Source organism: Chelonia mydas, chromosome 6 (genome assembly GCF_015237465.2).
Source record: "Chelonia mydas isolate rCheMyd1 chromosome 6, rCheMyd1.pri.v2, whole genome shotgun sequence".
In the NCBI taxonomy this organism is placed as follows: Eukaryota; Metazoa; Chordata; order Testudines; family Cheloniidae; genus Chelonia; species Chelonia mydas.
This window is the reverse complement of record NC_051246.2, coordinates 52,337,558-52,355,150: the sequence shown is the minus strand read 5'-3', so window position 1 is coordinate 52,355,150 and position 17,593 is coordinate 52,337,558. Positions and strand designations below refer to the sequence as shown.

General features: G+C 40.4%; 1 protein-coding gene across 5 annotated transcripts in view; it reads left to right on the top strand.

Annotated features, from left to right (window-relative positions):
* FBXO3 (F-box protein 3) overlaps positions 1-17,593 on the top strand; it is a 61,544-nt gene that overhangs the window by 8,028 nt on the left and 35,923 nt on the right. For all 5 annotated transcript variants that reach the window (XR_005225455.2, XM_037900003.2, XM_037900004.2 and 2 more), the window contains exons 4-7: positions 6,695-6,809; positions 9,408-9,612; positions 12,557-12,602; positions 15,678-15,762. Coding sequence is in view for 4 of the 5 variants with exons in the window: in XM_037900003.2 (XP_037755931.1) it covers positions 6,695-6,809; positions 9,408-9,612; positions 12,557-12,602; positions 15,678-15,762 (451 nt within the window). In the remaining variant the exon portion in view is untranslated. The remainder of the gene's footprint in view (positions 1-6,694; positions 6,810-9,407; positions 9,613-12,556; positions 12,603-15,677; positions 15,763-17,593) is intronic.

Sequence of the window (17,593 nt, the reverse complement as noted above, 5' to 3'; positions counted from 1 at the left end):
ATAGCGGTCAGTAGGTTTCCGGTATAGGGTGGTGTTTATGTGACCATTGTTTATTAGCACTGTAGTGTCCAGGAAGTGGATCTCTTGTGTGGACTGGACGAGGCTGAGGTTGATGGTGGGATGGAAATTGTTGAAATCATGGTGGAATTCCTCAAGGGCTTCCTTTCCATGGGTCCAGATGATGATGTCATCAGTATAGCGCAAGTAGAGTAGGGGCGTTAGGGGACGAGAGCTGAGGAAGCGTTGTTCTAAGTCAGCCATAAAAATGTTGGCATACTGTGGGGCCATTCGGGTACCCATAGCAGTGCCGCTGATCTGAAGGTATACATTGTCCCCAAATGTAAAATAGTTATGGGTAAGGACAAAGTCTCAAAGTTCGGCCACCAGGTTAGCCATGACATTATCGGGGATAGTGTTCTTGACGGCTTGTAGTCCATCTTTGTGTGGAATGTTGGTGTAGAGGGCTTCTACATCCACAGTGGCCAGGATGGTTATTATCAGGAAGATCACCGATGGATTGTAGTTTCCTCAGGAAGTCAGTGGTGTCTCGAAGGTAGCTGGGAGTGCTGGTTGCGTAGGGCCTGAGGAGGGAGTCTACATAGCCAGACAATCCTGCTGTCAGGGTGCCAATGCCTGAGATGATGGGGTGCCCAGGATTTCCAGGTTTATGGATCTTGGGTAGTAGATAGAATATCCCAGGTCGGGGTTCCAGGGGTGTGTCTGTGCGGATTTGATCTTGTGCTTTTTTCAGGGAGTTTCTTGAGCAAATGCTGTAGTTTCTTTTGGTAACTCTCAGTGGGATCAGAGGGTAATGGCTTGTAGAAAGTGGTGTTGGAGAGCTGCCGAGCAGCCTCTTGTTCATATTCCAACCTAGTCATGATGACAACAGCACCTTCTTTGTCAGCCTTTTTGATTATGATGTCAGAGTTGTTTCTGAGGCTGTGGATGGCATTGTGTTCTGCACAGCTGAGGTCATGGGGCAAGTGATGCTGCTTTTCCACAATTTCAGCCCGTGCACATCGGCGGAAGCACTCTATGTAGAAGTCCAGTCTGCTGTTTCGACCTTCAGGAGGAGTCCACCTAGAATCCTTTTTGTAGTATTGGGAGGGAGGTCTCTGTGGATTAGTATGTTGTTCAGAGTTATGTTGGAAGTATTCCTTGAGTCGGAGACGTCGAAAATAGGATTCTAGGTCACCACAGAACTGTATCATGTTCGTGGGGGTGGAGGGGCAGAAGGAGAGGCCCCGAGATAGGACAGCTGCTTCTGCTGGGCTGAGAGTATAGTTGGATCGGTTAACAATATTGCTGGGTGGGTTGAGGGAACCATTGCTGTGGCCCCTTGTGGCATGTAGTAGTTTAGAAAGTTTAGTGTCCTTTTTCTTTTGTAGAGAAGCAAAGTGTGTGTTGTAAATGGCTTGTCTAGTTTTAGTAAAGTCCAGCCACGAGGAAGTTTGTGCGGAAGGTTGGTTTTTTATGAGAGTATCCATTTTTGAGAGCTCATTCTTAATCTTTCCCCGTTTGCTGTAGAGGATGTTGATCAGGTGATTCCGCAGTTTCTTTGAGAGCGTGTGGCACAAGCTGTCAGCATAGTCTGTGTGGTATGTAGATTGTAATGGATTTTTTACCTTCAGTCCTTTTGGTACGATGTCCATCTGTTTGCATTTGGAAAGGAAGATGATGTCTGTCTGTATCTGTACAAGTTTTTTCATGCAGTTGATAGATTTCCACTCCATACGGCTAAATGCAGTGCCTTGCATAATGACAGGTTTCAGAGTAACAGCCGTGTTAGTCTGTATTCGAAAAAGAAAAGGAGTACTTGTGGCACCTTCATAATCTAGGTGCACTTTATAAGCAAAAGTACCAACTTCTATCAAACTGAACTCCAAAAAAAGATTATCCCCAATCTTAGATGTGGTCCTGTTATTCCCTCTGTTCCTCACTGAATTCCCAAACTTCTTGGACAAGTCTGAGAACATGTGGGTCCATTTCCTGTCCTGAAGGCCTTCAATCCAAGGTCAAGTGAACCAAGACATGAAGCAAGGTTCAAAGTTGAGCCCCTCCACAAGAGTGACCTGATGCTAGTAGCCCCCTCCCTATTAAATTGGCATAAGTGTTTTTAAGAGTTATCATGGGGAGGTGGAGAGCAAGGGGGTCATTTTTCAAGTAGTCAGGCCCACTAAGTGTCATTGGTAAAACAAACGTCGTAAATTCAGCTAGGAAACTGTTGATAGGCAGCACAGATTCCAGAGCAGTGACAAAACCTGGCTACTTCCTCAACACCCAATTGGCACTGCTGTTCATACACTCCTGCAGACCCCTCACTGTGCTCTCTGCAGCACTGTTAACTTGGGGAGCACTTGTAGCCTGGTAGCCGAGCTCAGGTTTCAAAAAGGCTGAGATAGGGGTGAGGTATTATAATTTCCCTCAGTGAATCCTTGGGGCAGGGATCGAAAGGCCTAAGTTAAGGTTGCATGGCTATTGTGTGGGAAGTGTCACTCTGTATTTCCTGGTTTTCTAATATTTGTATCATGTTTTTTCTATGTTAATATTCTTAACTCTACATGTCTTTGTTTTGTAATGTTTGAATTTTAGCAATCTAGGCTGGGATGCTCAAAGGAGCCTAAGGGAACTTGGCTGCCTCATTCTCTTAGGCTCCTTTGAAAATCACAGCCAAACTCTCATCTTCTAGAAGAACAAGAGCTCAGGGTATTGTAGAGGAAGGGATGGCTAGGCTGCTAGTCTGAGACTCAGAAGACAACCTGGGCTCAATTCCCTACTATGCCACATGCTCCCTGTGTGACATTGGACAAGTCACTTAGTGTGTCTCTGTGACATTTCCTAATCTGTAAAATGAGGATAATAGCACTTCCTACCTCAGAGGTGTTGAGTATGAGTACATTGAAGATCAAGAAACTTGCATACTGCAGTAATAGGGGCCACGTTAGCACCTAACATAGGGTTGAGGTCCTGCAATCTTAACTCCATGTTAACTACTTTTTGTGGTGTGTGGGTTTTCTTGTATCTGGCTAGTTTTTCACAGCTAGGTGTCTGGTTCAAATCCCTCCCTGGTCACTACATTCACCAATAGTAAATACTACCTTGTGGCTGTTGGCCTACGTTAAACATGGTGTGTGTTTGTCCCAGCCTAATTTCCATAGGATGAATGTCCAGGTTGCACAAAGCGCTATATTTGTTGGCAGCCTCAGCAAAGGGGCCAAAGATTGAATTATTGTGAAAATGTAACTGCCTTCTTATTGAATAAAAGATGCCATACAGTGTGGAAACCTTACAGCTTTTGCCTATACTGCACCTATCTTGTAATTAAATAGGGGTATTGTTTTAATGCCTGTCCAGATGTCATAATAGTGTGACTGTATTTTTAATATTTTCATTTCAAGACTTGGATAATAGAGTTGAGAGTCCGCTTATAAAACTTACGCATGACACCAAGTTGTGTGGGGTTGCAAGCGCTTTGGAGAGCAGGATTAGAATTCAAAACAACCTTGACAAATTAAAGAATTGGTCTGAAATCAACAAGATGAAACACTTTTCACTTGTCTTTACAGAATTACACTTAAAGAGGAAAATTCAAATGCACAATTACAAAATGGGAATTAAATGGTTGGGTGGTAGTACTGCTGAAAAGGATCTGGGGGTTCTAATGGATCACAAATTGAATGAGTCAACAATGCGGTGCAGTTGTAAAAAAGGCAAATCTTCTGTGGTGTGAGGTGTTGTATGTAAGGCCCAGGAGGTGATTGTCTTGTTCTACTCAGCACTGGTGAGTCCCCAGCTAGAGTACTGTGTCCACTTCTGGGTGCCACACTTTAGGAAACATGTGGACATATTAGAATCCAGAGGAGAGCAATAAAACTGATAAAAGGTTTAGGAAACCTGACCTTTGAGGAAAGGTTAAAAACTGGGCATGGTTAGTCTAAGAAAAGAAGACGGGGGGGAGGACCTGATAACGGTCTTCAAATATATTAAGGGCTGTTATCAAGATGATCATGATCAATTGTTCTCCTTGTCCACTGAAGGCAGGAGAAGTAGTAATGGGCTTAATCTGCAGTGAGAAATTTAGGTTAAATATTAGGAAAAACGTTCTAACTGTAAGGCTAGCTAAGCTCTGGAATAGGCTTCCATGGGAGGCTGTGGAATCCCCATCATTAGAGATTTTGAAGAACAGGTGGACGAACACCTGTCAGGGATGGTCTAGGTATACTTGGTCCTGTCTCAGTGTTGGGGGCTGGACTTCGTAACTTCTCAGTGTTCCTTTGTGTCCTATATTTCTCTTATATTCATAAGTTTGTTTTGAAGACCTAATTGAAAACATCTCTGCATGACAAATACTTAATCAAGTGGCTTTGAGCTAAAATTCTCTTTTAAAAAAAAAAAATCAGTCTGTAGCCTCATATTAACTTTGTCTTATTATGAAAGTTTGCTTGTAACATCAGAATCTATAAGCCAAATTGAATTGATTTTAAATATTTTTAAGGGCTTCTTATTATTTTGTAACATAAAATGACCCAAGCAGGTTTGTGGGTATCTATTTGGTCCTATTCCATATAAATCCAAAAGAACTAAGACCACCTCAAGCTTGTTTCAGTCTTCTGTGTGAAACTGACCAGAAGCTGTGCTGAGCTGTTGGCTCAAGATGGGGTGTGGAACAGCAAAGCTCAGAAGCAGAGAAGAAATTCCTGCTCCTGCAGAGAGATTTCCCCTCGGGGGGTTACTCTTGGTGATTACTAGGTTGTGATTTTTTTATTAGAAATATTTGGAAAACAGGTTCGTAACTACTTACAATGACTATTAAATGTTGCGTTTTGGGTACCTTAATTTTCTAAATATGCTTTAATTCAGTAATAGATTTTTAAAGCCAGAAAGGACAATTAGATCACATAGTCTGACCTCTTGTATAACAGTGGCTATAGAATTTCATCCTGTTGTCCCTGGATTGAGCCCAATAACTTTAAAGTTACTTATATAAACATACGGCCAAATTCAGGAGCAACTCTACTGAAATTAAATGGAATATCTCTATTGAGAGAGTAGTTGGCTAGCCCTAGGAAATCATGAGAAACGTTCACTATGTGCAATGTTATCACAGTTTTATATAATGGGAAGAGCAGATTTCTTTTGAGATCCCAAAAGAGACACCATATCAGAAATTTAGAGTAATAGAAGCATCTCCAAGATTGGCTTTTGTATTGTTTTTTTTGCTGGAAATGTAATGTGGCCATCTCCTCCTTTAGTGAAAAATTCTAAATTCTATGGTAATGATCAAAAAAGAAAATCTGCACAGAACCTTCTTTTATGGTAGCAAGTAGAGCTACAACTTGGTTGGCTGAGAGTGGCTGAGTCAGGACTCCATCAACTAACTTCTAGTGTTGGGGGGCGATGTTTCTTTTCTTTTAGGGAAGGTCTCAGGGTGCATCACTTTGTTTCTCCAACCAGTGCTATTGAAACTCACCCTGACGTGCGTCTCTTGAAGCAACACCTACTTCTGATAAATTTGTATTGTTGAGATCTCTTAGAGGGCAAAAACAGACTACTGCTATATGAGTAACCCTTGTTCTGAAATTTGTGATATACTGGTATTCTCTGTTACCTAACACACACTAGCATACTATTGGGGTTAGTACCAAGTAATAAACTTGCTGTTTGCTTGAAGGAGGAGATGGTAGTACAAATAATAATCTGAATTTTGAATGTTCTAAGATGTACTAGTTAAGATAATGCTGTCCTTATTTTCTCTTTTGTGCCTAACAGTAAGTGATCAAAAATCCTACTTTTGAATTGAGAGAGTCACAATGGGATGCGTAAGGAAAGTAATAACCTAAATTCTAAAAAGAAAAGGAGTACTTGTGGCACCTTAGAGACTAACCAGTTTATTTGAGCATGAGCTTTCGTGAGCTACAGCTCACTTCATCGGATGCTCAAATAAACTGGTTAGTCTCTAAGGTGCCACAAGTACTCCTTTTCTTTTTACGAATACAGACTAACACGGCTGTTACTCTGAAACCTAAATTCTGAATTTCTGGACTCTTGGATGATTGAGCCAGATCATTATTTGTATTTTTGTTTTCCTTTTGCACTAAATGTCAAATAATACTGCACCTAATACAAAAGTGTTGTTTTTTTTGTTTTGTGTTTTTGTTTTTTTTAATTCACTGCACTTTTGTAATATCAAATGCAGTTGAAACTTGGGTTCTGGTGGTGACTAGAGGGGCTTTAAAATGAACCCATTTTTTTTCCCCAATTCATTGTACATTTGTTGTTGCCATTCTAGCATAGACAAACAAATTTATTTGAGAATAAGCTTTCATGAACTATAGCTCACTTCATCGGATGCATTCAGTGGAAAATACAGTGGGGAGATTTATATACACTGAAAAACTTAAACAGTCAGGCCAAATTCTGCTCTGACATACAGCAGTGCAGCTCCAGTGAAATGATTTAGGTTGCATTGAAGCCAAAAGGGTTGCAACTGTGTAAATGAAAGCATCATTTGTCTCTAGTTGTCTTAAGAGATCCACCAATTTTTATCAGGCATAATCCAATTGAATTTTAAGAGGGGTTTACACAAAGGCAAGTACTTTAAGCAATTTATTGAGATGATTTCTGAAGTGACAGTTCTTGTTTCTGTTGTCTGAAGCTACCACCTAAACAAAAATTGTTTTTAATGTGTTTGCAGATAGTGTGCAGGAGGAAGACCTAGATGCTGTGGAATCACAAATAGGCTGCAAACTCCCTGATGATTATCGATGTTCATTTCGTATTCATAATGGACAGAAACTAGTTGTTCCTGGGTAAGGAGTTAAACCTACTATCAATTCCATTATTTAATTATTTCTATTTCTTCATGGTGGCCAGTTCAGTTAAACTGAGACATGGAGTGAGGATTGGAATGCCTGCTAAGCAGGCTATCCAAAATATTATATACAGTATAGAAGTTAGCTGTTATGTTCTTTGGGTAAAATCTTCACAAGAACCTATGTCCCATTGTTAGCAGTGCCTTAGCATTGGGACCTAGGCATCTAAGTGCCTTGCCAATGGAGCTAGGATCCTAAATGCCCAAGTCACTTTTGAAAATGGGACTTTAATGCTTTTTGAAAGTTTTACCTTTGATAATCAGCAAAATTTTAGCCCTGGATATTTACGGTCCTCAATTCACCCATGTTTACAGAGTTACTCTGTACGTTCTGTGTTGTAATCGAGGGCAGAATTAACCTATTTTGTAACCAGAATTTGCAAAATGTGATAAAATGGTCAGGGAACTAATTTCCAGACCTGGCAATCCAAGAATAGTCTTAAGTGGGAGAGGTGGAACCACTGGAAAAGCAAAAGGATAGAATAGAAATTTTGCACCCTACAAAAGAGAAATATTTTTTAAATTTTCCTTATTACTGAAAAGATGACGTTTCCCTGAAATGTAAAACTGACAGTTCTTGATGTCCTAAGCAAGTGATTAAACATTATTGCATATTGTCCAGACACAGAAACAGTGCACCTTCAAGCCTCTCATGTTTAGCACACTGGGCTGTATTTGAGGGAAAGTGACATGAGTGGTAGAAATACTGCCAAGAATGGTATGTTGATAGAAAATGATGGGGATTTGAGGTGTATGTGTGTGTTTTGAGCTGGCATTTGCATGTTTGTGGCACCTCTAACTTCTCACTGGGTGGCAGCTGGAGCCTTTTTTGGTATCTTTTACTCCCAACCCTAGCTCCAGGTGTGTAAGAAGTAACCAGTCAATTCTGCATGTTCCTGAGGATGACTTGAACCTTTTACAAGTAGGTATTCTAGAAGAAATTTTCAAAAGGGAATTAGGCAATGGGAGTGACATGCCTTGTTCCCCTTTGAAAATCTCCCCTCTGTGGGCAAGTAAGTGATTTAACAAAAAAGCCAAGTGCCAGGCACTGATATAATGGAATTGGTCAGGAAATGGTAAAAACTTCTGGAAATGCTATCCTAGTATGACCCTCAAGGCCTATTAAATCCTGGCTTAATATTACTAATGTATCCAAACTGCACATTTTGAGAGAAAATAGTGAAAGACATAAAAACATTTCTTGAAGGATCTGATCAGTGTTGTTTTTTACACTTCAGGAATTTCCAAATCTGTTTACCTGCCACATAAAGAGTGTCCTGCTTTTGCAATGCTTTGGAGTAACTAGGGCTTCATGCTGAGACAGTTTACTTTTTTATCCTACTAACCCTTTCCCTGTTTTTTTTAAAGCAAGCTAAAAGTCTGAAAGCTCTCTTGACTTCTTTGTTTTATTTTGTTCTTAGCTCTAAAACATATAACTTGAACTAGGCACTGTGTGATTCTCCCTCCTTTCTGCCCACCAGTTACATTGCATTAGAATTAAAACTCTTTCCAATGTCTTCCAACAAACGCATCTCTCACCAGCCCAACTGTATTGGAAATATTTGTACGTATAGAGCTACTGCAGGATGTCAGTCAAATTGTGCCAGAAAACAATAATCAGAATGCTGCAATCTGCAAACTTTTGTGGTGTTTAACACCTGCATGTCAAAGTTTTCATTGTTTCAGGTGTGTGCTTTTTTGGATTTAGTGTGCGTTTATAACCTATGGCAGATTGGCCAGCTCAATGTGAAATGTTTTTCACAGGTTCTACTGATGAAAAAGAGAAGCATGCTTCATGGGGGTTTTCTTTTCCTTCCAAATGTAACTGAATAATTTTCAAGGCTATGTAAACCCTAAGTGAAGATCCATAAATATGTATCTGTTAATAATTGCTGACTTGTTTCTGTAACTATTCTTAAGGGATGAGCAGAGTTGTTTAATTTTATTAACTTCTTATATCTGGCTTCAGTCTCAACTCATTTTGTGAATTAATCTAGGTAACAGAATGTGTCTTGTCAAATATTTGTTACTAAAGTTGACAATTTCTTGGCCTATAGAAACCAAGTATTCATGAATATTCGTTTTAGTACTGAAAGGAGTTGATGCAAAACTTGAAGTGCAAAATATAGTCCCAGTTTCTGCCTTGGGAAGCTGCCCTATTATGCTATTTCAATGGTGAACAGATGGCCTGAGGCTGCTTTAACTTGTGAGGCAATTGGCAGTCACCAGAATGGCCAAGAATCCCCTTTCTTCCTGTGCTAAGCTTGGAAAATGAGCAAGACAATATTTGTTAAACCCACCCCGCAAAAAAAAAAAAAAAAAAAATCAGTAAGGCTGGTGTTATGAATTGAGGACCTGATTCTTTTGAAAATATTACAATTCAGGCTTCTCTGGGTATAAGTTTTATGCCTAGTAGTGATGGCAGAATTAGACCTCAGAAGGAGGAGTTATTCATTGAGTAAAAGGTAAAAGCTATCTTTGCATTGTTAATCAAGTGTTCATTGTTTCTATTTTTGTTCTTGTTGGTCCTTCTAAGGTTGATGGGAAGTATGGCACTATCCAATCACTATCGTTCTGAGGATTTATTGGATATTGACACAGCAGCTGGAGGATTTCAACAGCGTCTTGGTTTGAAACAATGTCTTCCTCTCACCTTTTGTATTCACACTGGCCTGAGTCAATACATGGCACTGGAGTGTGTGGAGGGTCGTAATAAATATGAGATCTTCTACCAATGTCCAGTAAGGAAGAAATGTTTGTTTATAAATGTATCTTTTTGAAAAAACTGGCATTTGTCCTTTGCATGTTTATTAGAAGTGAAATATATAGTGTGCACAGTTTAATGAGTATATGCTCTTTATACTATGACTGAGAGCTTTTTAACTAGTAAATAAAAATGATGCTGTCTTTGAGTTGCCCTCAGGTGTACACCAAAATTACCCAAGCAGAATATTTAACACAACAGTGACCTTAGTGTGTAATGCAGTTACTCCTGGGGGAATTCTGTGACACTGCGCAGTGCGGAATTTTGCAGAAATTAACATTGTGCATGCAGAATCCCCGCCCCCCCCCCCCCCCCCCCACACACACACACAAGAAGTGGGCTGCAGTGCTGCTAGCCTCTGCTAGGGGTCAGTGGACTTGGCAGAGCCCAGCTTGCAGATAGAAGACACTGCTGGGGGAAGAGAGCTAGAGAGTTCCTAGCATGCCCTGAGGGAAGGAGAAGGCAGAGTGCAGGAAACTGTGTGCAAATGTGGAATGGAGCATCAGGCTGTTTCTCCCTCTGGATCCCTGGGCTCTGGGGGGGACTCTGCAGCTGGGGGTGAGGTGGGGTATCTGGACTGATGGGGAGGGCGTGGTTGGGCTCTGAGGAGGAGGAGGTTTGGGTGTATTGGCTGCGGTTTGGGGGGCCCCACAATTGGGCTTTGTGGGGGAGAGGTTTCGGGTGTCCGCCCCCTTGACTGGGCTCTGGGGAGGGGAAGAGGCAGAGAAACAGGAACTGGGTTGTCATAGGGGTTTCTTTAACTCTTTACTCCCGGGCGAATTTTTGTATGTCTGTATCGTTAGACATACTTGCTGACAGGTATTTGAAATAAATTACCAAAATAATTGAAACTTGTGATTTATGTAGTATTATTTTGACCAACAAAATTTGTAGAATTTTGCAGAATTTTAAAATGTGCACAGAATTTTTAATTTTTTGGTGCAGAATTCCCCCAGTAGCAATGATTGTAGCCAACTTCTATGCAGATTTTAAGACATAATGGGTCAAATTTATTCCTGCTCTAATCTGGTAGAATTATGGCAGCCATGAATTTGTCCCAGTCTGTTTCAGCAAGTCACACTTTTTCATTGTTAAGCTTTGTTTTGCATGGTGGGGGACTCTGGGTTTAGCAGTGAGTTATAGGTTTCTTTTTTAGAAAGAGCAAAACAAAGAAAAAATGGGGTATGATCTTTTTGGGAAATATTTAATGCTTACTCTACAGTGAAAGAACAGAAAAACGATTTAAATCTTATTAAAGCTTTATAAAATTGTTTCAGATACTATAGCGATAGCAACACCCTAATATCAGAGTCTGGTTGCTCTCACTTGCACTGGTATAATTTCATTGATTTTCAGTGGAGTTTACTCCTCAGGGCTTGTCTACACTACCCGCCAGATCGGCGGCCAGCGATTGATCCAACGGGGGTCGATTTATCATGCGATAAATCGACCACTGCGTGCTCTCCCATCGATTCCGGTACTCCACCAGAACTAGAAGCGCAAGCGGAGTCTACGGGAGAGCATCAGCTGTCGATTTATCGCAGTGAAGACACCACGGTAAGTAGATCTGAGTACGTTGACTTTAGCTACGCTATTCACGTAGCTGAAGTTGTGTGTCTTAGATCGACCCCGCGCTGTAGCGTAGACAAGCCCTCAGTCTCATTAGTGTGTGGGGGGGAATCAAGCCCTCAATTCCTGAACAGCTTTGTCTCTTTCGTGGATTAAAGTGCAAGTATAGTCAGAAAAGGGATTAAGTTCTCTCTTTAATAAGTGGATCTGCTATCTTTCTATTTTATTGATAAAAATATATTTTTTTCTACTCTAGTTAGCATTGCTGAGCCAGTGCAGCTTGTCCACTGTCACCAATAAAATTATTTACAAAATCTACAACTGGAGTTTAGTACTCTCTGTGGAAAATGCACAGAGTGAACTCAGCTTGACTTCCCTATTCGAGGTTGAGTTTACAGCAGTAGCAATTATAAGTTAACTTTTAGTATATTTCTGTTACAACTTCCTACCTGGTCAGGTTGTGCATTATTTTCTAAACTGTGCATTTTAAAAACATACACCAAGGTTAAGTCTGAAACGCTCAAAAGCAAGATTAAACTATTCTTCATTATTCTCACTACTAAAATTATTGCAGTACATATTACTTGGCATCACAGTAAAACTGTAATGACAAGCAACAACAACAGATACCTTGGCTACAGTCTGAGTCTTAATTTTGAATTGGAATTAAGCTAAAACCCCTTGAAAAGCAGTTGTTGAAACTACTGACCTAATTCTAGCTGTCCAGGGCATTCAGCACAAATTCCTAAAGAAAGATGTTGGGAGTTTGGAACTCTCAAGTAACAGACTTTATTATAGAACCTTACCCTGCTGGATTCCTAGTTATTTTCCTCATGTGTAGCAATGGGAGTTCTAGTCACCTGACATTGATGGGGGGGATTGGAGAAAAATCTTGTACACCTTTATGTTATGCTAAATGTCTATTTTGCCTGGACTATATTATGAGAAATTGAAGGCATTTAAATGTTAATATTTTGTTCCTCTGGAGACAATACAGACCCTTTGGTAGGAAGGAATGTCAAGATGGGAGTTCTAAAAATGAGGTGGAGTTAGTTTTCAGATTATTCTAAGGCTGTTTCTTTTTTTTTTTTTTTTTTTTAAATGATGCATGAAGTCTAATTTTCCAATGTGATCACCTTAGTGGAATGTCCCGATTGTGTGTTTGAATGCTCAACTTGGCACATAGACACATGGGACAGACATTTGTGTCTTAAATAGTGATTTGAAAATCTGATGAAGAAGCTAGATTTGGGCCTAGATAATACTAGAAAAATATCCAGGTATTTAGGATGTCAAGAAAAAACATCAGTCTGCTTTTCAGTATACACATTTAATATTTGTTCCTTTTCTAGGATCAGATGGCCCGTAATCCATCTGCTATTGATATGTTCATTACAGGTAAGAGCATGTTGAGGGGGGTGTGTGTGTGTGATGGTGGGGGGATTCATGCAAAAAATACCTCGTTTATAGATGCCAGTATATCTAACCATTTCATTCTGTCTTAAGTTGCATATATTAATAAATAATATACATATGCTGTGAGCTGGTTAGTACGTGTGCAGAACATTTTGACCTTCACAGAGTAAGCACTAAACTTGTACGTGTATTCTTACTCCTAAGAAACCTATAACCAGTATTGAAACTTGAACAATTAACTGAAATAAGTTCTAAAACAGTTTTATTTCCCTATTAATGCTTGTCACACCTCTGTTTTTGAGTTATTCAACACACTGGTCAGTCTGACAAAATATATAGCCACCTTTAGAGTAACCATCAGAGGAGCTGATGGAGACAGGTGGTTCAAAAACACCATGAAGTGTAGCCTGGGAGAAGGATTTTTTAGTAGCCTTTGCAACCATATCACAGGTTGCAGGATATATTGTGCTTCCCAGTGAAACATTCTTCTAAATGTAACCATACCTGAAAAGGAAAATGTTCCTGGATTTTTCAGGTTCTCTCTGTAACTGCATTGTTCAAAGCATAAAGGAGGAGAGAAGAAGATTTCAGAGTCGTTACTTGATGACTATAGAATCCTTGTGATGTTATGTTGACATGGGCTGGGACTGTAGTAGGAAGTTTCTCTCATCTTCCGCCCCACACCTCCCTTTTCTACTGAAGGCTATTGGTAGGGCCTTACCAAATTTGTGGCCATGAAAAATGCGTCACGGACTGTGAAATCTGGTCTCCCCTGTGAAATCTGTATGTGTACTTTTATCCTACTATACAGATTTCACAGGGGAGACCAGCGTTTCTCAAACTACAGGTCCTGACCCAAAATTGGGTTGGGGAGATGTCACAAGGTTATTATAGGGGGATTGTGGTATTGCTACCCTTACTTCTGCACTGCCTTCAAAGTTGGATGGCCGGAGAGCAGAAGCTGCTGGTCAGGCGTCCAGCTCTGAAGGCAGTGCCCCAGCAGCAGCAGCACAGAAGTAAGGGTGGCAATACTATATCATGCCATCCTTACTTCTGCACTGCTGCTGGCGGCAGTTCTGCCTTCACAGCTGGGCCCCCATGAATCATGAAATTTACAATTTAAAAAAAACCCTATGATCATGAAATTGACCAAAATGGACCGTGAATTTGATAGGGCTAGATATTGGCTATGGAAGCCTTCAACTAACTGAACTGCTTTCCTGTTGAGTGAAAACAGTGCCTTAATTTAGACTTCCATTAATATGCATAATCTGTGCTAACCTGCATCACAGGTTGTTTCTGTTGCAACACCAATGATGAGTAACAGCCCCACTGGGCCATGCTATAATGCTTTCACTTGTGGGTAAAAGTAGAAGAGAGAGAAACTCTTACTAAGACTTTCTAGTCCTGCAATTTTGGACTTGCAGTGGCTGTGTATTGGAAAATCCGTCGCTTATTCCACCCCAGAGGTAGCTGTATTGCAGTGCTGGGTGATGAAATCACTGTCTTCTTCCTCACAAGAGTGTTGAGGTTTACTGTCTCGTGCTTTGAACTTCTACAACACCTTTCATCTGAAGATTTCAAAGTACTATTCTAATTATTTGCAATTTGTGAGGGAGATTTGTTTTAGAGATAGTGACTGCGGTGATCTAATGTTAATTATTACTTTGGGTTGGCCTTGTCCTTATTGAAACAATGACTTCCAGTTGTGTGGACAAGTATGCTGGCACAACACATTCCATAGATGAGAAGATGAGAATCTGCTAAGTATTTCCTACTTTCATCTAAAAACCAAGTGTTCAAACTGCAGAGTGAATCAGTATAGTCAGTGTGCACCCCAAACTCTAGCATTTCAAAATGTTGAAGATGATTGGGTGGGTGATAGAAGAAGGAAAATGGAGAAGAGAAATTATTGGAGACTACTAAGTAACAGAGGAGCCCCAAAGATGGCAGGACAGTACAAATAATTAAATGGCTTTTTAGGGCAAAATTAGGAACAAGAGATGAGTAAATTATGTTAATTATTGCTTTGTGCCATAGCAACCCTGTGTAGCTTGGGAGAAATAGAATATTATTAAATCATTAACTTAAAAATAAACATTTCACATCAATAATATAAACCAAAATTTAAAGAACTATTGATCTTCCATTACTAAAACCCATAATATGTTCCTTGAATTAATTGAATTACCTATAGCTTATTTCACTTATAGAGGATAATGTCTTGTCTTTGAGGACTTTGTTCATTAAAGGGACTCTGTCAAGGTTGAATCTGCCCAATAATTAATTTTCTACTGATCCTGATAAATCCAGCTGCTCTCAAAGTGATGACTGCAGGTTTTTGAAAATCTCAGTTTCTATATTGGGTGACCTATAAATCCAGAGCTCTGAGCTTGTGGTGGTAACAGTTGTGCCTGTTGCACATGCTTCCACCCTACTTTCCAGCTTTGTTCTTGGGAGTACAGAAACTCACACAATTTTCTAGATTTCTTAGAAATTTTAATACCTTACCTATATATATGTGCAGATACCTACAAAACAAAACCAAGCTTGTAGGTCCAGTAATAGACCTACCAGCTTTAGCAAATAGTATATTGGATTAAGTGTGGAGTATAGTGCCTACGAAATAGGTATAGTAATTACATTACTTGTAAAGCCAACATCACCTCCTTAAATCATAGCAGTACCAGTAAAGGTCTAAAAGGCAGTTGAAGTATAAAAGCATCCAGAATTGGGCGAGGTACTTCACAATGTAAATAGAAAGCCATGGTTCCTGGCCTGAAGAGTATACAGTCTCATTTTAGCTGTGACACAGTGAGTGGAGGATGACAAGCAAACCATTTAAGCCACAATTAGGTTCCCAGCAAAAGCAGAGTTCAGTGTTTTGAATAGAGCAGGATGAGGAATGAGTTACTCAGCTACAGAGGTCTGGGAATTTGTTTATATTAAGGCCTACTAGCTTTTATATTGCCTGTGTTAACAAGAAAGTTTAATATTATAACTGGCTTAATTATAAGAGTACCAGCTCTTGTAAAACTTTCCCTCTTTGGCATCTAGGTACTTCTTATTTGGAATGGTTCACATCTTATGTAAACAATGTCGTAACAGGTGGCTATCCCATCATCAGGGACCAGATTTTCAGGTATCGTGACTTTGATCTGTAGTGCAGCATAATTACAAGGCAGAGAAAATCAATCTTTTCTTTAAATGCTGATTTTTTTTTTTCCAGACAGCTGGGTGTGGATGTGTGGCGTGAGGGTTAATGGGTGGGGATGGAGAAAGAGAGATATAGCTGCAGAATCAAAAGGCTTAAACTAATCCTGTTTTGTTACCAGGAATATTAGAACTAGTAGCATCACACTGAAGGGACTGTAATTAATACCAGCTCTAACCCATCCGCCTGCCTAGAACTTGAGGTGCAAAATGAGAGGGCTAGTGAGAAAGATGCAGCTGCAGATTGTGTAGGACTTTATTGAAGAGCAGTTCTGCATAGCTCAAAAGCTTGTCTCCCACCAACAGAAGTTGGTCCCATAAGATATTACCTCACTCACCTTGTCTCTAATATCCTGAGGCCAAAACAGCTACAACAAAACTGGTAAACAAATGACATTTGCTATTTTAAATAAGGGATTCTTTCATTGATATGGTCTATCTACCATTCATTCAAATATTGTATTGAATATATGTATTATGATACTCTAAACAAACAAGATTTGGAGATGGATTTACCTTGAAGCTCCAAGTGCACTTCTCTAGATGTTTTTGTTTTTATCCTGGTTGTGTATAACAGTAGTTCTCAACCAGGGGTACACATAAGGGGGTACGTCAACTCATCTAGATATTTGCCTAGTTTTACCACAGGCTACATAAAAAACACTAGCAGTCAGTACAGACTAAATTTCATATGGATAATGACTTGTTTATAGTGCTCTATATCAGAGGTTCCGGAAGTGTGGGGCACAACCCCCTAGGGGGCTGTGGAGAAAGGTCTGGGCGTGGAGGGTGCGTGGTGGGACCTGGGCCAGCCTCCACAGGGGTGGGGAGGGAGCGCCACTCAGCCCCTCCCTGCCCCCCACTGTGTTCCAGTCATGCCCCCACCAGTGTCTCCGACTCCTGGCGACGGCCCCATCCTTGGCACGGTTCTGTTCCTGCGCGCACGCGCCGCCCCCCCCCCCCCCCCCCCCCCCCCCCGCCACACACACACTTTGGCCCCTGACCACAGCCCCACTCCTGGCCACGGCCCCACCCCCAGCTGTGTCCCCAGCCTTGGCCCCCTTACCTCTGTCTGTGGCCCCCCGCCCTCCACGGAGTCACAGTCCGGCTCCTGGAGCGGGGCAGAGGGCGGGCGTGCGCACGGTTGGGGGTAAAAGGGGGCGTGTATATTATGTACTATACACTGAAATGTAAGTACAATATTTATATTCTAATTGATTTATTTTATAATTATATGGTAAAAATGAAAAAGTAATAATTTTTTGTTTTCAGTAATAGTGCGCTGTGACGCTTTTTTGTTTTTCTAAGTGAGGTGAAACTTGGGGGTATGTAAGACAAATCAGACTCTTGAAAGGGGTACTGTAGTCTCGAAAGGTTGAAAGCCACTGGTGTATAATAGCCCCTTTTAAGATTAATGGGATGCTGTAAGAACTAAATTTTGTATCTCCAAAATAGATTTGTACACAACCGAATATGAAGAATTGCATGAAGACATTTCTAAAGTCTGCCTTCATAGTTTAAGGCAAGCATTGCACTGTTGTACTAGTGCATTCACAAAGACTAAAGAATGTCTAGTTTCATTTAGGGCTAATAGTCACACACAATAACTATTTTTTTTTTCATTTTGGGTTTAATTATCCAAATACTATTAGTATAGCATGTGGAAACTTATTCTTCAAAAATATCCTTTTAGCATCTGTATTGAACCCATGGAATTGGGTTACATCATAATAAAGAGTTGGAAATTTCTTTTGTATGTT